The sequence below is a fragment of the Aotus nancymaae genome, unplaced genomic scaffold, assembly GCF_030222135.1.
Source record: "Aotus nancymaae isolate 86718 unplaced genomic scaffold, 86718_ANA_hifiasm-v0.15.2.pri h1tg000059l, whole genome shotgun sequence".
Classification (NCBI taxonomy): domain Eukaryota; kingdom Metazoa; phylum Chordata; class Mammalia; order Primates; family Aotidae; genus Aotus; species Aotus nancymaae.
The window spans coordinates 3,197,022-3,216,842 of record NW_026988473.1 but is presented as its reverse complement, the minus strand read 5'-3'; the positions used below and the strand labels follow the sequence as shown (position 1 = coordinate 3,216,842).

General features: G+C 50.9%; 2 protein-coding genes across 2 annotated transcripts; one reads left to right on the top strand and one right to left on the bottom strand.

Annotated features, from left to right (window-relative positions):
• Positions 1–294: 294 nt before the first annotated feature.
• CCDC87 (coiled-coil domain containing 87) lies at positions 295–3,182 on the bottom strand. Its single transcript, XM_012436962.3, has one exon. The coding sequence runs from the start codon at positions 3,153–3,155 to the stop codon at positions 552–554; it is 2,604 nt and encodes an 867-aa protein (XP_012292385.3). The 5' UTR covers positions 3,156–3,182; the 3' UTR covers positions 295–551.
• A 126-nt stretch (positions 3,183–3,308) lies between these two features.
• Positions 3,309–18,026, top strand: CCS (copper chaperone for superoxide dismutase). The gene is made up of 8 exons (XM_012436961.3): positions 3,309–3,421; positions 3,745–3,817; positions 9,598–9,735; positions 9,948–10,125; positions 10,924–10,984; positions 17,346–17,423; positions 17,496–17,599; positions 17,710–18,026. The coding sequence occupies exons 1-8, from the start codon at positions 3,383–3,385 to the stop codon at positions 17,861–17,863; spliced, it is 825 nt and encodes a 274-aa protein (XP_012292384.1). The 5' UTR covers positions 3,309–3,382; the 3' UTR covers positions 17,864–18,026.
• The last annotated feature ends 1,795 nt before the right edge of the window (positions 18,027–19,821 follow it).

The window sequence follows — 19,821 nt, the reverse complement described above, 5'->3', positions numbered from 1 at the left end:
CTTTCTAATAGTGTGTGAGAACTAAAAGAGGTGACGATTTAGTGTTGTGTGACAATTAATTTAATGTAGTGTGAAAGGAATGCTAAAGTGAGTTTGTCCAAAGATCAACTGCCTGTCTGACCTTTCCCACTACAATGAACTCCAAGGTCTCAGTTCTTTTATTTTATTTTTAAGACGGGGTTTCACCATGTTGGTCAGGCTGGTCTTGAACTCCCGACCTCAGGTGATCCGCCCGCCTTGGCCTCCAAAGTGCTTGGATTACAAGCGTGAGCTGCCACGCCTGGCCCTCAGTTCTTTTGATATAAGAGATTTGGGTTGTATTGTGCAATGCTTGACATAATGAGACTACTAGGCTTGGGGGCTCTTTTACGAGATTTCACTGTGACAACAATAGTTTTAGTCCCAGTCCCTTCATAGTTGGAAGCATAATGTTCCTGAACCCTGCACTCACAGATATAGACAAATATTTCTTCTTCCAAAACAGTAAAGAGGTCTAGATGAGCTGCTGGTCATTTGGGGGTAAGGGAGGCATTTGAGGGCACTGGGCCTGGTCAAGGGGTGATACGGGTATTTCTAGGAGCTACCAAAGGCTGGCTGCTGAGCTCTTGAACAGGGCTGACTGGTGGGGGGGCCTTCAGGGCCCAGACCAAATGGCGAACCCGCCGGTGCTGCTGCAGCCAATAGAGCATCTCCACTTTGTCGCTCTTCATCTTGTCCAGGTAGCGCCGCCCCTTGAAGATCACTGGCTCGCCAAAGATTGACTCAATCTCCTCCAGGAGGGAAGCCAAAGAAGACTCCATTAAGTTGAGCTTCCTGTGGAGTTGGCTGCGGATCTGATTCTCCTCCAGTAAGTGACTGGAGCTCAAGTTGGTCTTTTTGAAGAAGCGGTTGGGGTTGGAAGCTCGTCCCTCAAACCACTCTAGTCTCGCTAGCAATGCCTCCCGCAGCTGAATGGGCTTCAGGGCTTGCTCCCAGGCATTCACCAATGAAGGCAGCTGTCTCAGACGGGCTTTGGAGCTGTACTTAATGGCCATGTCCACCCGGTCTTTGTCGGGGACCTCAAGCACAGACCACAGTTGTTGCAGACGCTTCTGCAGGCTCAGGATTTTGTGTGATTCTCCCAGGTGGGGGGTTTTCCCAGTTCCTAGCCTGTGCTCCAGCACAGTGTTCCAATCCCACTCTCCTGGCACAAAGTCTGGTTCTTCATCTTCTAGCAATGGGGGAGGGTGCTGAATCTCTAGGGACTCATTGACAGGGGCCGCAGTCTCCCCAGGAACCTCTTCTTCATACATTTGAAAGATGACATGAAGGAAATCTGTTTCATGGTTGGTAAGGTACTTGAAGTAGTCATCCACAGACAAGGTGGTTTTCCACCAGTTCATCAAGGAGGGCTTGTTTGACCACCTCTCCCAGCTTTTGGTAGCTTGGGGTGATGGGAAGGGGGACATCTTCTCAGCATCGGACTGTAAAGTGTTTGCTCTTTGAGAGTAAAGTCCAACCAGCTCAGGGTTGATGATTCGATACTGGTTTTCTTGACGTAGAAAGGCTGAGGACAGGAAGGTCGACCAGTCTTTATCTGCTGCAGGCTCAACTAGAGGCCCTTGATCAAAATGTAAGTGGTCAGCAGAGACCCGGCTCATCAACTCCTTATAGACCTCCTTGGTACTACTGCCAACGAAGTTATCAATATCCATTTTTTCAATGGCTTTAGGATCCAGTTCACCAACCAGATGGTTATATAGGGCTCCGGCCCCCTCAACGTGGAAAGAGTCTAAAAAGTTTCTATCAGACACCTGTACGGCAGCCACCTGGACCACAACCTCCTTTCTAAGCTTCAAAGTAATGGTCACTGGCTGTGGGTGAAGTGGAAAGGAATTGGGTGGTTGGGGGTCCCACTGCCCAGAGGTTTCTTCCTCCTGGAGGTTCCTCAATATCTTCTCCAGCTCCTCCAGGTGATGCCCTGCAGCTGGGGGACGGGTCACAACCCCCAGGAGAGGAGGCAGGCCTGAGTCCAGTGGTGGGTAGCGAGTCCCCTCCAATTTCATGTTCTTTACCAACTGCTTCAGATCCTCAGCCACGATGTACCCAGTCAGCTCTGGTTTGCTCTCTGTAGCCAAGACCAGTGGGGTTAAGGGGCAAGACGGGAGTGGAGGAAGGCCCAACTCATCTGCCAGTCTCCAGCCCTCACGCAGGGAGGGCATGGATTGGCTTCTCCGGAGCTCGGAGTAGAAAGGCGAGTGGGAAGCCCTGCTGGTAGGAGACACAGGATAGCTGGGCAGCGACACAATCGGTGAGGAACTGATGTCGATTTCTCTCTTCTTTCCTAAGGAGGGCAGCCAGTGGAGAGGCTTTTTCCTCTTCAGCAGAGGGATGGACTTCAATTCCTTCACTGGATCCATCCTTCCAGGCTCACTGAGAAACTCTGGTGGACGACTGAGTTGGATGAGGTAATTCAGGTTGAGGTTAGAGCACTGCACTTGGGCGAAGCCAGTGCTGTGAGGCCAGGGGATAGGACACAGCTTGAACGTCCCAGCGGGGCAGACGGGGCACAGCTTGTCCACACTTCCAGAGGCCTGCTCTGCCTTCAGCAGGGCCTGGAAGTCGGCGAGCAGGCAACGATAGACGTTAGCACTAGTGAGGAAGAGTGTGCAGTCCCTGGCAAGGCTGGCGGCCAACCGGGTAAGGGTGGCTGATTCAGTGAAGACCCCTCTGGAGGTCGACATGGTCACCAGCAGGTGCAGGTAGCGCAAGAAGAGCTGCTCGCTGCTCAGCAGCACGTAAGCCTCAAGACGCTTCCGGAGCTTCAGGTTGTTCTTGTGGCTCAGATTAAGTTCGGTGGGCGGCTCCCGCCAGCTGCACTTCAGCTCATCCAGGATGACCCTGATGAGACGTAGTCGGGCTTCAGGAGGCACTCGCGCTGACATCCCGCTGCTGGCTAGCAGCTTGGCCACCTGGCTGCATAGCGACGCCACCGTCAGCTTCGCGAGAGGTAAGGACTGCAGAATCCGGCCCTCCTGTCGGGGGCGCTTCTGAGGCTCTGGGGACGTCGCCTTAGCGGGGAAGAGAGACAACGGACGCAGCAATCGGTGGTAAACCCGCTGGAGCTGATGCTCGGGCTTCGCGGGCTCCATGTTAGCGCCGGCGGCAGCAGCCATAAGTGAACAGAAAGCCGAATGGTTACTAAGGCAACCAGGGATCCGACAGCCCGAGTGCGCCTGCGCGGCCGCTACCCTTTGGCAGACAGGGGCAGGTCCTGGCGCGCGCACGCACTAGGAGGCGGAGCTAAGGAGTGGCTTTCGAGGCTCCGCCCCCGCGACACAGCGCTGGTTGGCGCTCCTGCGCCGGAGCTGCTGTGAGTCTCGAGCTGGTGACTGTGTCCAGAATGGCCTCGGACTCGGGGACCCAGGGGACCCTCTGCACGGTGAGGGTCGAGGCTTCCTGTGGAGCCTCGCCAGGCAGAGAGCCTTGGCCCCTGGGGTGATTGTTACCTTGGGAAGAGGGGATGGAGTGGGCACCTGGGTTGGGGCCTGGGGCCACGGGGTGAAACTAGGGTGCGAGGGTAGCAGAGGGCCTGCGTGAGTGTTGGGGAGGTGACACCATGGTCTTGGAATGCTCATGAGTGATCATGAAGAAGGTGCTTGAAGAAGGGTTATGTGGAGTGGTGGTCATAGGGTAGGTGGTGAAGCAAAGTCATACCAAGGCGCTTCCCCAGTGATCATCGGTTGGTCCGTGCCGCCCTTGCAGTTGGAGTTCGCGGTGCAGATGACCTGTCAGAGCTGTGTGGACGCGGTTCGGAAGTCCCTGCAAGGGGTGGCAGGTAAGAACAGGGTAAAATTTACTGCGGACAGTCAAGAGGCCTCTGGGAGGGACCAGGTGAATCTATTAGTTGAACCCTACTCCCATGTTACAGATGCAGAAACCGAACCCCCGAGAGTGGAAGGAATGTTCTCAGAGTCACACACAGACCTGGGGGCAGAGCCTAGCGTACAGCTCTCCAGCTTGCCCTGTGATGGGCTCTTACTGCCTGTCTTGAAGTCCTGAACCTCCTGTGCCCCCGGAGACTGAGCAGTTAGACTGAGGGAGTTCCTTGGAAAACATGCAGTTCCTGCTTGGGAAACACCATAATGTTGACAAAGCAAACAGTAGCACTGGCCCTATGCCATCCTGGGTAGCTTCTGGTTCTTAAAAGGCCAGCTGGTCTGGAGGTGACCTGGCACAATTAGAAACATCTGGAAAGGTAGAGCCATTAGCATGGCTCTGGGAACTGGCTTCCTTTGATTCTGTTAAGTGTTCATCCACGCCCGGCTCAGTGGCTCACACCTGTAATCCCAGCACTTTGGGGACGCTGAGCTGGGTGAGCTGCTCAAGTCCAGGAGTTTGAGACCGGCCTGAGCAACATGGCAAAAACCATTCTCTACAAAATATACACAAATTAGTTGGGCATGGCGGCATACTCCTATAGTCCCAGCTACTGGGGAGGCTGAGGGAGGAGGATCACTTGAGCCCAGGAGGTCAAGGCTGCAATGAGTTGCGATTGTGCCACTGCACTCCAGACTGGGTGACACAGTGAGAACCTGTCTCAAAAAAAAAAAAAAATTTACCCAGTCATTCGGCAGGTATAGACCAGATACTGGGGCTTTTTAGGGAGAAGAGTTCACAGGGGTATTAGGCACATCCCTTGCACTCAGGTGGAAATGAGCATGCAAGCGTTGCCTGGATGGCGTTCACAGAACACTTAGTGGAAAGAGCAATTCTGAGAGAGAATGAGATGAGATGGCTTCTGAAGCTGGTAGTGGTGGACTCTGTATAGTGGTTAAGGGCATGAGCTCTAGAGTTCAAATCCCCTCTTTGCTACTTAATGGCACTAAGACTTCATGCATGTAACTTTTTGTGTCTCTGTTTCTTCAGTGTTCAACGGGGGATGATAATAGAAGCTACTCTGGAGGATTTTCCTGAAGAGTAACCAAGTTAATACAAAAAAAGCACTTAGAAAAGTCTTTGACATGTAGTAATAGCCCAATAAATCCTAGGGGATTTTGAGAGGAAGGGCTTACATGTGGTGATCTGGTTGGTGGGAGGCTGGAGGGGACAATGTTGAAGCTGGGTTTGCTTAGACGATGTGTTTTGGGGTGGTGCATGAGCCCTCCACTTCCCGTAAAACTCGCCTGCCAGGAGAGCAGACAGCTGGCCTTTTTCTTGGACCCAGGGCAGTTTTCAGCCCTCAGCATGTTTGTAAGGCACCAGATAAAGACTTCTGGTGACTCTGTGTTGTCTGGCCTTCTGTTTTCTCCCTCACTGGGCTCTGAGCCAACCAAGGCCGGGCCTGGCCACGTTCCGAGGTTTACCAGTCTTTTTTTTTTTTTTTTTTTTTTTTGAGACGGAGTTTCGCTCTCGTTACCCAGGCTGGAGTGCAATGGCGCGATCTCGGCTCACTGCAACCTCCACCTCCTGGGTTCAGGCAATTCTCCTGCCTCAGCCTCCTGAGTAGCTGGGATTACAGGCACGCGCCACCATGCCCAGCTAATTTTTTTGTATTAGTAGAGACGGGGTTTCACAATGTTGACCAGGATGGTCTCGATCTCTTGACCTCGTGATCCACCCGCCTCGGCCTCCCAAAGTGCTGGGATTACAGGCTTGAGCCACCGCGCCCGGCCACCAGTCTTAAGTATCAAATTGAATGGCTGCTTAGCTAAGGAACATGTTGGCAAGGCTGGTATCAAACTCCTGGCCTCATGTGATTCACCTGCCTCTACCTCCCAAAGTGCTGGGATTACAGGCTTGAGCCACCACACCTGGCCATCTGACAACTGACTTTTGAACTTGACCCTTGTGAACCTCACAGAGCTCTTGCCCTCAAAGAGCTGGCAGCCTAGGAGTGAAACAGAGGACTGTAGTCAGTGCAGTGTGAATTACAGGGGGCGGAGCATGAGCTGCTACAGGACCACGATGGGTGTGGTCCTAACCCAGCCTAGAGCCTAGGTGCTGCTTCCTAGGGTGAGCAGAATATCTGGGTTAAGTGCTGGACTCTGGAGCTAGGCTGCATGGGCAGAGGTCCAGTTGCACAGCTTACTACAGTGTGACTTTGAGCAAGTTTCCTTATCTTTCTGTGCCTCAGCTTTCTCATCTGTCAAATAGGGATCATTGTACCTAACTCTCAGGCTTAGTAGAAGTACCAAATCTGTTAAGACAGGTCAAACACAGGCCTTGCTCACAGTCTGTGTCCAGTAAATGTCAACACTACTGATGATGGCTATAGTCCCTCCCTTTTATGTGTGTAACAGGTTTATTAAGATATAATTGATAGCCTGGGCACAGTGGCTCACGTCTGTAATCACAGAACTTTGAAAGGCTGAGTCTGGCAGATCACTTGAGGTCAGGAGTTTGAGACCAGCTGGCCAACATGGTGAAACGCCATCTCTACTAAAAATACAAAAAAAATTAGCTGGGCATGGTGGCGCACACCTGTAGTCCTAGCTACTTGGGAGGCTGAGGCAGGAGAATTGCTTGAACCCAGGAGGCAGAGGCTGTAGTGAGCCGAGATCACACCACTGCACTCCAGTCTAGGTGACAAAACAAGACTCTGTTTCTTTTTTTTTTTTGAGACGGAGTTTTGCTCTTGTTACCCAGGCTGGAGTGCAATGGTGCGATCTCGGCTCACCGCAACCTCCGCCTCCTGGATTCAGGCAATTCTCCTGCCTCAGCCTCCTGAGTAGCTGGGATTACAGGCATGCGCCACCACGCCCAGCTAATTTTCTGTATTTTTAGTAGATACGGGGTTTCACCATGTTGACCAGGATGGTCTCGATCTCTTGACCTCGTGATCCACCCGCCTCGGCCTCCCAAAGTGCTGGGATTACAGGCGTGAGCCACCACGCCCGGCCAACACTCTGTTTCAAAAAAAAAAAAAAAAAGATATAATTCATGAACTGTAAAAATCACCCATTTAGGCCAGGTGTTGTGGCTTATGCCTGTAATCCCAGCACTTTGGGAGGCCGAGGTGGGCAGATAACTTGAGCTCAGGAGTTTGACACCAGCCTGGGCAACGTGGCAAAACCCCGTCCCTACTAAAAATACAAAAAATTAGCTGGGTGTGGTGCCGCACACCTGTAGTTAGTACCTGGTACTTTGGAGGCTGAGGCAGAAGAATCGCTTGAACCCAGGAGGCAGAGGTTGCAGTGAGCTGAGATTGTGCCATTGCACTCCAGCCTAGGTGACAGAGCAAGACTCTGTCTTAAAAAATAAATAAATAAATAAATAAATCACCCATTTAAAGGATATAGTTCAGCTGTTTGTACTATATTCAGAGTTGTGCAACCATCTCTCCACTGTTAGGTTTACATTTCCAACACTTGATAAGTCCTAGGCAGGAGCTGGGCATGATGGCTCATCCCTGGAATCTCTTTGGGAGGCTGAGGCAGGAGCGTCACTCGAGGTCAGGAGTTCCAGACTAGCCTGGCCAACATGATGAAACCCTGTCTCTACTAAAAATACAAAAATTAGCTGGTCATGGTGGCATGTGCCTATAGTCCCAGCTACTTGAGAGGCTGAGGCATGAGAACCAAGGAGGTGGAGGTTGCATTGAGCCAAGATTGCACCACTGTGCTCCATCCTGGAGGATAGAGTGAGACTCTGTTTCCAAAAAAAATAAAATAAAATGCTAAGCCAGGCATGGTAGTTCACATCTGTAATCCCAATACTTTGGTGGGCCCAGGCGGGAAGATCTCTTGAGGCCAGAAGTTTGAGACCAGCCTGGGAAACAAATTGAGACCCCACATCTACAAAATTTTTTTTACAAAAGAAATCCTGAGGCTGGGCACGATGGGTCACACTTATAATCCCAGCCCTTTGGGAGGCTGAGGAAGGTGGAACTTGAGGTCAGGAGTTCAAGACCAGCCTGGCCAACATGGTGAAACCCCGTTTCTACTATAGATACAAAAAAATTAGCTGGACCTGGTGGTGGGCACCTGTAATCCCAGCTACTCAGTAGGCTGAGGCAGGAGAATCGCTTGAACCCAGGAGGTAGAGGTTGCAGTGAGCAGAGATTGCACCACTACACTCCAGCCTGGGCAACAACAGCAAGACACCACCTCAAAAAAAATTTTTTTTTTGGCTGAGTGCAGTGGCTCACACCTGTAATCCTAAAACTTTGGGTGGCCGAAGTGGGCAGATCACCTGAGGCCAGGGGTTTGAGACCAGCCTGGACAACATAGTGAAACCCCATCTCTACTAAAACTACAAAAATTAGCTGGGTGTGGTGGTGCATGACTGTAATCCCAGCTACTTGGGAGGCTGAGGCAGGAGAATTGCTTGAACCTGGGAGGTAGAGATTGCAGTGAGCCAAGATTGCACCATTGCACTCCAGCCTGAGCAACAGAGTGAGAATCTGCCTCAAAAAAAAAAAAAAAAATTTGAACTATCTCCTACAGGAAGAGTATTTTCTGTCTTTGTTCTAGATGTCTCTATTTTAGACATCTTATGTACAGGCATTATATAATATATGTGGCTTTTGTGACTGCCTTTCACGTAACATAATGTTTCAAGGTCCGTCCATGTTGCAGCATGTATCAGCATTTAATTCTTTTTTTTTTTTTGAGATGGAGTCTTGCTCTGTCACCAGGCTGGAGTGCAGTGGCACAATCTCGGCTCACTGCAGCCTCCGCCTCCTGGGTTCAAACGATTCTTCTGCCTCAGCCTCCCAAGTAGCTGGGACCACAGGTGCATGCCACCATGCCCAGCTAATTTTTGTATTTTTAGTAGAGATGAGGTTTCACCATGGTCAGGATGGTCTCAATCTCTTGACCTCGTGATCCACCCACCTCAGCCTTCTAAAGTGCTGGGATTACAGGCATGAGCCACTGTGCCCGGCAGCATTTCATCCTTGAATAGTATTTCATTGTATGGATACCACATTTTATCTGTTCATTAGTTGATGGGGATTTAGGTTATTTTTACCTTATGGCTATTGTGAATAATGCTGCTATGGATAGCCCACTTAAAAAACACCACTTTAAAAAGAATTATGTATGTTTTGGCCGGGCATGGTAGCTCACGCCTGTAATCCCAGCACTTTGGGAGGCCGAGGATGGCGGATCACAAGGTCAAGAGATTAAGACCATCCTGGCCAACATGGAAACCCTGTCTCTACTAAAAATACAAAAATTAGCTGGGCCTAGTGGCACATGCCTGTAGTCCCAGCTACTAGGGAGGCTGAGGCAGGAGAATTACTTGAACCTGGAAGGCAGAGGTTGCAGTGAGCTGAGATCATGCCACTGCACTCCAGCCTGGGTGACAGAGCAAGATTCTGTCTAAAAAAAAAAAAAAAAATTATGTATGTTTCAAAAGTTATAAATAATGCCTAGCATGTATTAGGACTCACAGAAATCCTTAGGGCAAGGTGGCATTATCCTTATTTGTATGAAAAGAAGCAGACTCTGAGTGAAGAGGCTTACTCAGGGTTACACAGTTGCAGGGTAGCTTGCCTCTGGCCATGGAAAGTCGGTGGATATGGGGATGGAGAATCGCTGGGTGTTTCTCTGTTCCCTGCTGCCAGCAGTGGGTGCCAGCCTCTGTTGTCCTCTTCCCTCTCTCTCTCACCAGGTGTCCAGGATGTGGAGGTGCACTTGGAGAACCAGATGGTCTTGGTACACACCACTCTGCCCAGCCAGGAGGTGCAGGCTCTCCTGGAAGGCACGGGGCGGCAGGCAGTACTCAAGGGCATGGGCAGCGGCCAGTTGCGTGAGTGACCACTATGGCTTTAGCCTTGGCCTCTCTGGGAGGGAGGTGGTTGAGAGCTGGTACAAATCTAACCATAGGAGTCTCGGGCTCTGGGTTGCAGTGGCTTTGAGAAAGGTGTGAAAATTATGTGAGACTCCCTGCCCTTCCCGAGCTCCTGAAGAGGTGTGCTGGGTGAGGTGGCAAGGCAGCCCAAGTGTTTTAATACCTTGCAGAGAATCTAGGGGCAGCAGTAGCCATCCTGGGGAGGCCTGGCACTGTGCAGGGGGTGGTGCGCTTCCTACAACTGACCCCTGAGCGCTGCCTCATCGAGGGAACTATTGACGGCCTGGAGCCTGGGCTGCATGGACTCCATGTCCATCAGTACGGGGACCTCACAAAGAACTGCAACAGGTGAGTGGTCTAAAGTCTCCCCAGTAGCATCCTCAGCTACACATTTTCACACTTGGCCTTCATGAATACCCTGTGAGGCACATATACACAGGCACAACCTCCAAATGTGGAAACTGAGCCTCAGAGAGGTTAAACGATTTGCCAAAGGTCCAGAGCAGGTAAGAGGTAGAGTTGGGATTTGAGTCAAGATCTGACCTCGACTGGGCGCAGTGTCTCATGGCTGTAATCCCAGCACTTTAGGAGGCTGAGACAGGCAGATCACCTGATGTCAAGAGTTCAAGACCAGCCTGGTGATCATGGTGAAACTGCATCTCTACTAAAAATACAAAAAAATTAGCTGGGCACAGTGGCACATGGCTATAATCCCAGGTACTCAGGAGGCTGAGGCAGTAGAATCGCTTGATCTCAGGAGGCAGAGGTTGTGGTGAGTCAAGATTGCACCACTGTGCAAAATTCCATCTAACAAAAAAAAAAAGATCTGAACTTGAAGTCCTGCTTATAACCACCTTACTACCTCCGAAATGGGAGGGAACTCCTGGACACAGGAAAGGAAGGGTCCCCATGCCATGGTGTTTGTCATGCTGTGATATAACTAGTTGTTTACTCATCTGTGACTCCCCTGAAGCTTATTGAGGACAGGTACCATGTCTGATTCTTTTTGGTGCCCTCTGCCCAAAGCCCAGCACAGAGTAGGCCAGCTTGTTGAATAAATGGATGAAACAAATACAGATAGATGAGAGGGTAGGACACCTGGCCTGTGACCTGCTTTCCTGACCACCTGTTTCCTTTCTTTCTTAGCTGTGGGGGCCACTTTAACCCTGATGGAGCATCTCATGGGGGCCCCCAGGACTCTGACCGGGTAAGTGTCTCTCTGGGTTTGGGCTTGGGTTGGGATGAGAGAGAACCCAAGGTCACAGAGGCAGGGCAGGCAGCTCTTGGGATTTTTATTTTTATTTTGTTTTTTGAGATGGAGTCTCGCTTTGTTGCCAGGCTGGAGTGCAGTGGTGCAATCTCAGCTCACTGCAACCTCCGCCTCCAGGGTTCAAGGGATTCTTCTGCCTCAGCCTCCCGAGTAGCTGGGATTATAGCCATCCACCACCACATTCAGCTAATTTTTACATTTTTAGTAGAGACAGGGTTTCACCATGTTGGCCAGGATGGTCTTGATCTCCTGACCTGTGATCCACCTGCCTTGGCCTTCCAAAGTGCTGGAATTACAGGCGTGAGCCACTGCACCCGGCCTTTTTTTTTTTTTTGAGACAGAGTTTCTCCCTCGTTGCCCAGGCTGGAGTACAACGGCGAGATCGAGGCTCACCACAACCTCTGCCTCCCGGGTTCAAGCAATTCTGCCTCAGCCTCCCAAGTAGCTGGGATTACAGGCATGTGCCACAGTGCCCGGCTAATTTTGTATTTTTAGTAGAGACAGGGTTTCTCCATGTTGGTCAGGCTGGTCTCGAACTCCCGACCTCAGATGATCAGCCCGCCTCAGCCTCCCAAAGTGCTGGTATTAGAGGTGTGAGCCACTGTGCCTGGCCTGCACTTGGGATCTTAACAGTGGGATTCTTTTTGGTGGGGTCTTTTCCTCTCACTTTATTTTGTTCAGTTTGGAAACATTTGTTGACACTTCCTGTGATCAAGGCCCAGGGGATACAGTAGCCCCAGTTCCTGACCCAAGGAGCTCACAGTCTTTGAGGGAGATCACGGAATTCCATGGTTTCTGGGCAGTGAGATAAACCTTGCAGGAGCCTGCAAGAGACCCTGGAGCCTAGAGTGAACACTTCATCTGCCTGAGGGGCAGAGGCAGCGGGAGGAAGTGAAAATATAGAAGTTGAGGGTTTTACCTAAATTGAAAAGGCCGTCCCTGGTGCTATCTAACACCCCTAGTCCTAGAGTTTCATTTTTCAGCAGAGAATCTTTTCCCAATCTTTAGGGAATTGTGTGTGCCTTAATGATTTTTGCCTTATCTGAGTACTAGTTGTACTGTTAGTTAATTATTTGATTTTTAAATTTTATTTTATTTTATTTTTTATTTATTTATTTTTTTTGAGATGTAGTTTCGCTCTTGTTACCCAGGCTGGAGTGCAATGGCACGATCTCAGCTCACCGCAACCTCTGCCTCCTGGGTTCAGGCAATTCTCCTGCCTCAGCCTCCTGAGTAGCAGGGACTACAGGCACGTGCCACCACGCCCAGCTAATTTTTGTATTTTTAGTAGAGATAGGGTTTCACTTTGTTGACCAGGATGGTCTCGATCTCTTGACCTTGTGATCCACCTGCCTCGGCCTCCCAAAGTGCTGGGATTATAGGCGTGAGCCATAAATTTTATTTTATTTTTTGAGATGGAGTTTCACTCTTCTTGCCCAGACTGGAATGCAGTGTCGTGATCCCGGCTCACTGCAACCTCTGCCTCCTGAGTTCAAGTGATTCTCCTGCCTCGGCCTCCCTAGTAGCTGGGACTACAGGTGCACACCACCACACCTGGCTAATTTTTGTATTTTTAGTAGAGACAGGGTTTCACCAGGTTGGCCAGACAGTCTTGACCGCCTGACCTCTAGTGATTCGCCCACCTCGGCCTCCCAAAGTGCTGAGATTACAGGAATGAGCCACTGTGCCCGGCTCTGACTGTGCTATTTTCTTTCTTTCTTTTTTTTTTTTTGAGATGGAGTTTTGTTCTTATCACCACAGCTGGAGAGCAGTGGCATGATCTCCACTCACTGCAACCTCCACCTCCCTGGTTCAAGCAGTTCTCCTGCCTCATCCTCCCGAGTAGCTGGGATTACAGGTGCCCACCACCACACCCAGCTAATTTTTTAATTTTTGGTAGAGAAAGGGTTTTGCTATGCTGGTCTCAAACTCTTAACCTCAGGCGATCCACCTGCCTTGGCCTCCCAAAGTGCTGGTTTTACAGGCATGAGCCACCGCGCCTGGCTGTGACTGTGCTATTTTCTATCTTGATGGGTCTGCAACTTTGTGCCACAAAACAAATGAAACCATGATACGTGTTTCTTAATGCATGTAACTGATTTTTTGGACTTTTGACAGTTCTGTCACCTTTCATGCTTTTCCTTTCTTCTCTTTCTTCCTTTTCCTTCCTTCTTTCCTTTTCTTTCTTTTCTTTTTTGAGACAGGGTCTCACTCTGTTGTCCATGCTGGAGTGCAGTGGTGTGATCATGGCTCACTACAGTCATGAACTCATGGATTCAAGCAATCCTCACACCTCATCTTTCTTTTTTTTTTTTTTTTGAGACGGAGTTTTGCTCTTGTTACCCAGGCTGGAGTGCAACGGCGCGATCTCGGCTCACCGCAACCTCCGCCTTCTGGGTTCAGGCAATTCTCCTGCCTCAGCCTCCTGAGTAGCTGGGATTACAGGCATGCGCCACCATGCCCAGCTAATTTTTTGTATTTTTAGTAGAGACGGGGTTTCACCATGTTGACCAGGATGGTCTCGATCTCTTGACCTCGTGATCCACCCGCCTCAGCCTCCCAAAATGCTGGGATTACTGGTGTGAGCCACCGCACCCGGCCTCACCCCTCATCTTTCTGATAGCTGGGACCACAAGCATATACCACCATGTGCAGCTAATTTTTTTTTTTTTTTTTTGGTAGAAATAGGGTCTCAATATATTCCTCAGGCTGGTCTCAAACTGCTGGGCGCAAGTGGTCCTCCCACCTCAGCCTCCAAAAGTGTTAGGATTACAGGCATGGTCTTGAACTCCCGACCTCAAGTGATCCACCTGTCTTGGCCTCCCAAAGTGTTGGGATTACAGGTGTGAGCCACCATGCTCAGACACTCTGTCACATATCTAATGGTCAAAAGTTTTTACTCCCTGCCCTGGGAAATTGGAGAGGCATTTCTATAGAGTCCATTGCATAGTGCCATGCTTATGCTCAGTGAATTAGTAATCTGCTGCTGCAAACCAAATGATTTCCAAAGTTAGGAGTTTAAAACAACAAACATTATGGGGCGGGGCGTGGAGAAAAAACAAACAAACAAACATTTACTGTCTCTGGGGCAGGAATTTGTGTGGACTTAGCTGGGTGCCTGCAGCTCAGGGTCACTCTCGGGGCTGCAGTCATCTCAGGGCTCCAGGTGGGGAGAATCTACTTCCAAGTCTGCTCATGTTGCTGCTGGCAGGCCCTGGGTCCTCCCTGGCTGTTGGCCAGAGACATCAGTTCTTTGCCACATGGGTCTCTCCCTAGGGCAGCTCACAACACAGCAGTTGGCTTCCCTCAGAGTGAATGAGCAAGAAAGAGAGAAAGGGCATCCAAGACTCAAGCCACATTCTTTTTGTAACCTAATCTTAGAAGTGACACTAGGTTCAGCCTGCACACAAGGGAGGTGCATCATAGAGGCCCTTTACCTCCTGCAGCCTTGAAAGATGATGGGCAGGAAGTAGGCAGGTGGAGAGGCTAAGAGTGGGAATGACAGGCCCAGCAAGAGAAGCTGCCCAGGCAAAGCCCTGGAGGCACGGATTGGCAGGGAGTGAGTGTTTCTGAAGGGCAGGAGACTGCCTTGTGACCTGTGTTTTCTTCCTGGGCCCCCGGTGGGGCAGCAAATCAGAAGGGGCTGGCATCAGTAGCTGTACCTCACCCAACCCCTTAATATTGATGCGGAAGAACTGAGCAGGAGCTGAGCGGCTAAGGCCACAGTGACGGGCAAGTTACTGTTGGGTTTCAGCCTCTGCTTTTCCCAGAAGGAAGAGAATTCCATCTGGGAATTTATATCCAAGCTTGGTTGTCCCTTGTACATCTCCTTTCTTTTTTCTTTTTCTTTTTTCTTTTTATTATTTTTTTAAAACGGGGTTTCACCATGTTGGTCAGGCGGGTCTTGAACTCCCGACCTCAGGTGATCCGCCCACCTTGGCCTCCAAAGTGCTTGGATTACAGGCGTGAGCCACCACGCCCGGCCGCGCATCTCCTAACTGATCTCTAAGCTCCCTTCTGTTCTCACCCCGCGCGAGTCCTTCCTTTTCATAGATTGTACTAGAGGGATTGTTCTGAAGCCTGGAGTAACCAGGCCATGCCCTTACCTGAAACCTATCTTGGCTCCCAGTGCCTGAGAGTACAAGCTGGGCCTAGCTTCTTGGTGTGGACATTCAATGCCCCACCCCCACCCTCGGCCTATTGCCCCCTGCCTGTGTGCTGAGGGAAGATCCTGGAAAGGCTGCCTCTCTTTGATCCGCTGCTGGGTCATGCCTCTAGCCACACAAAGGGCTGTCCCCTTTGCCCAGTCCCCAAAACACTCCTCAGGCCAGGCATGGTGGCTCATGACTGTTATCCCAGCACTTTGGGAGGCCAAGGCAGGTGGATCACTTGAGGTCAGGAGTTCGAGACCAGCCTGACCAATATGGTAAAACCCTGTCTCTACTAAAAATACAAAAATTAAGCAAGGTGTGATGGCTCATGCCTATAATCCCAGCACTTTGGGAGGCCAAGGTGGGTGGGTCACATGAGGTCAAGAGTTCGAGATCAGCCTGACCAACATGGTGAAACTTTGTCTCTATTAAAAATACAAAAGTGCCGGGCGCGGTGGCTCACGCCTGTAATCCCAGCACTTTGGGAGGCCGAGGCGGGTGGATCACGAGGTCAAGAGATCGAGACCATCCTGGTCAACATGGTGAAACCCCGTCTCTACTAAAAATACAAAAAATTAGCTGGGCATGGTGGCACGTGCCTGTAATCCCAGCTACTCAGGAGGCTGAGGCAGGATAATTGCCTGAACCCAGGAAGCGAAGGTTGTGGTGAGCCGAGATCGCACCATTGCACTCCAGCCTGGGTAACAAGAGCAAAACTCCGTCTCAAAAAAAAAAAAAAAAAAAAATACAAAAGTTAGCTGGGTGTGATGGCATGCATCTGTAGTCCCAGCTACTCAGGAGGCTGAGACAGGAGAATCGCTTGAACCTGGGAGGTGGAGGTTGCAGTGAGCCCAGATCACGCCACTGAACTCCAGCCTGGTCAACAGAGTAAGATTCTGTTTCAAAAAAATAAAAAAATAAAAAATACAAATACAAAAACTAGCTGGGCATGGTGGAGCGCACGCCTGTAATCCCATAATCCCAGCTACTCAGGAGGCTGATGCAGGAGAATTGCTTGAACCCAGGAAGCAGAGGTTGCATGAGCCAAGATCACACCATTGCACTCCAGCCTGGGCATCGCAGTGAGATTCCATATCAAAACAAAAAAACAAAAAGCCACTCTTCAGGGCTCTGTATCACCTCCCCCGCCTTGATCTTTCTGCTATTCAAGTCCCTAACACAGGGCATAACAAAAAGTACCAGGGGCAGGCAGCAGATGTCCCTCTGGAAAACAAGATAAAGGAGAACTGCCGCTTCTCCCCGCCCTTCAGTTCGTGGCACAGTGAGATGCCTGGTTACTCAGCAGCAAGGTCACGGGAGCCTACCCACACTGGCACAGGCACTTGTTTCTGCCCTAAATGTCAGGTTGAGGACACAGATGCGGGTTTCTATGGCTCACCAGTAAGGCCCTGTCACCCCAAAACACACCAACTGTTGTATTCACCCTGTGTCTCATGACGCCTAATTTGTTCTGTATCTGTTCTGGGTCCCTTGAGGATGGTGACCCTGCATACTCCCGCCATTCCTGGTAGAGTGTGCCTGACCTAGGAGGTGCTCATTGGTGTGTTATGACAATTTTTATTACCTTCAAAGGCGAAGGAGGGCAGAGCCAGCTTCTAGGGGCCAGGACAGGCCCTTTGCCCTTTGCATTTCCTTCTGTTGCTGGAATCTGGGAGTCAGGGAAATGACATAGGCTATAATCGTCAGGGAAACCAAGCTTGGCCAACTTACCCCTATGGGAATTAAAGACAGCCAAGGGCTCACAGAGCCATCAGGAAGCTGGAGAACTGGGCTAACTGGAGGCTGAGAAGCAGAGCTGGGCGATAGCCTCACGGGAAAAACAGTCTGGTCCAACTGGATGACTGCACAGGCAGGGGAATCTTTCACCGGCTCTTTTCAGCCCACTGTCAGTCTGCCCAGGATTTCAGTTCCAGGGAGGGAGTGACCACTTTCTACTTCCAGAGAGGGCCCAGGGGACCTTGCCTGCCGAGTCCTTGGAGAGCTCAGATTCCACCAGACTGGTACCCACAGGAGGAAATGGGTATTTTGGGGAAGCAGGAAGAGGCAGTGGAATCAGGAAGTCAGAAAATAGCAGCTTGGCACCACATGGCACACACCCCCTATACACACACTGGGTCTCATTCCAGCACCGTGGAGACCTGGGCAATGTCCGCGCTGATGCTGATGGCCGTGCCATCTTCAGGATGGAGGATGAGCAACTGAAGGTAAGGTGGAAAAGAAGGTGGGCACCCTTCCTAACAGGGTCCACTGTCTGAGGCTGTCGTCTCCCCTCAAAGGTGTGGGATGTGATTGGCCGCAGCCTGATTATTGATGAGGGAGAAGATGACCTCGGCCGGGGAGGCCATCCCTTATCCAAGATCACAGGGAACTCCGGGGAGAGGTGAGTGGTGTCGGCCCCTGCAGGAGGCTATGCTCTGCAGATGGTGCATGAGGAGCCCAGGGGTGGAGGTGTAAACAAGTATCCACTCCTAACCACACATTCTTCTGCAGGTTGGCCTGCGGCATCATCGCACGCTCCGCTGGCCTCTTCCAGAACCCCAAGCAGATCTGCTCCTGCGATGGCCTCACCATCTGGGAGGAGCGAGGCCGGCCCATCGCTGGCAAGGGCCGAAAGGAGTCAGCCCAGACCCCTGCTCACCTTTGAGCAGGGCCTTACCTTGGCTCTGTTGCTGTCCTCCAGGGCAAGCACTTTCCACTTCCAGAGGGGGCCAGAGGGACCTTGCCTGCCTAGTCTTTGGAGAGCTCAGTACAAGGCAGGAGCTACTGCTGTTTCCCTTGGTAAATGAAAGTTTTATTTTCATGTGGAACTTGGTGTTTTGTGCTTGTCTCCATGTCCCGTATGGGCTTGGTGAACACAGCTCTGCCTCTGCCCTTTGCATCAGGGCCAGCCCTTAGCATTGGAGCCAAACAAACCTGAATTCAAACCCATACACACACTGAAGTCCCCATCTTCCTCCTTGGAGCCATCATGAAGAGCCACCACAGTCAAATTTCTGTCTGTGGCCTGCCCTCTCCCCTCACTATGGCTAATTGGAACCAGAATGGACACCTGACCTGTGGTGGCCCATGCTTTTCCTGAGAAATCAGAGCAGATCCAACTTTAGTTTCTTCCTGTGGTTGGACCCATAACATGGGAATATGGGAACTTTGGGTGGCCCTCTTCTCCCTGCTTTACTGACTGAGTATCAGAAAAAGCCAGTCAGCTAAGGAGGAAGAATGAGGCAGGAAGAACCTAAGAGTTGCTGGAGAATCCCAGTCACTCTGGAGTCCCTCCTCTGGACCTTTCCTGAGGTTGGCTGCCTCCTGCCCCAAGTTTAAAGAGATGATCCTATATCCTCCTAATGCATCACCCTGTTAAAATAATCTGATTTGAGGCCAGGCTTACACCTGTAATCCCAGCATTTCAGAAGGCCAAGACAGAAGGATCCCTTGAGCCCAGGAGTTTGAGACCAGCTGGGGCAACAGAGTAAGACCTCGTCCCTACAAAAATAATTTTTTAATTAGCTGGGTGTGGTGGTGCATGCTTGTGATCCTGGCTACTTGGGAGGCTGAGGTGGGAGGCTCGCTTGAGCCTGGGAGGTCAAGGCTGCAGTGAGCTGTGATTGCACCACTGTACTCCAACCTGGGTGACAGAGCTCAACTCCGTCTCAAAAAACCAAACAAACACCTGACTTGATTTCTTTTAGTCATAAGTAAAACCCATTAATTAGGGAGGCTGGGCACGGTGGCTCATGCCTGTAATCCCAGCACTTTGGAGGCAGAGGCAGGCAGATCACCTGAGGTCAAGAGTTCGAGACCAGCCTGGCTAACATGGTGAAACCCCATCTCTACTAAAAATACAAAAATTAGCTGGGTGTGGTGACGGGCACCTGTAATCCCATGTACTCAGGAGGCTGAGGCAGTAGAATCTCCACCCGGGAGGCGGAGGTTGCAGTGAGCCGAGATCACACCACTGCACTCCGGCCTGGGTGACAGAGCAAGACTCCATCTCAAAAAAACTATTAACATAATAAATGAAGTGTTTAGCACAGAGCCTGGCACACAAAGTTAAGGGAGCAGCAGCTGTGATTCTGAGGCTGCATGGGACCCTTGGAGGCAGCCCTAGCAAAGCTCCCCTTTCCTATGGACGGATGGGCTGCTAACCAGAGAACAGTTTGTGGGAACTTGGGTTCACAGTCTCCTTACTCATCTATTCTGTCCCTGTTCCCTACTCCCATGGGGTGGCTTGCTTGTCCTTGACAAAGCTGCTTTTATGACAGAGTGAACTGACAGACTACAAACTTTGCCCCTATGCTGCGTGCTTGGAACCGGGTGGGTGGTTCACAGTTAGTTGTCCTTGGATTCCAGGCAGAGCCCCTGGCTCTGCTCCCATTCCCCAGGCCCTGCCTTTTTTCCCTTTCAAGGCTGTGGGTTCCACCTCTAGCCTCAACCCTTGGACTCTACTCTTGGGCCAAACGTATGCTGGTTGTTTTCCAGCTCCCCATGGTTGCTGGGAGCCAAACCCTTTTAAGCGCAGGCTCAGGCTGTCTTTCCCCACTTCCAGGTCATTGCAGAAACTCATCCTGGATTCTGCCCACAGCTAACCCCTAACAACCTCTCTTC

Bases quoted from the DNA above. Each gene is read 5' to 3' on its own strand.
- CCDC87 (XM_012436962.3), bottom strand. From the start codon at position 3,155: ATGGCTGCTGCCGCCGGCGCTAACATGGAGCCCGCGAAGCCCGAGCAT.
- CCS (XM_012436961.3), top strand. From the start codon at position 3,383: ATGGCCTCGGACTCGGGGACCCAGGGGACCCTCTGCACG. The intron at 3,818-9,597 runs GTAAGAACAGGG...CTCTCTCACCAG, and splicing joins GTCCCTGCAAGGGGTGGCAG to GTGTCCAGGATGTGGAGGTG. The intron at 10,126-10,923 runs GTGAGTGGTCTA...TTTCTTTCTTAG, and splicing joins CTCACAAAGAACTGCAACAG to CTGTGGGGGCCACTTTAACC.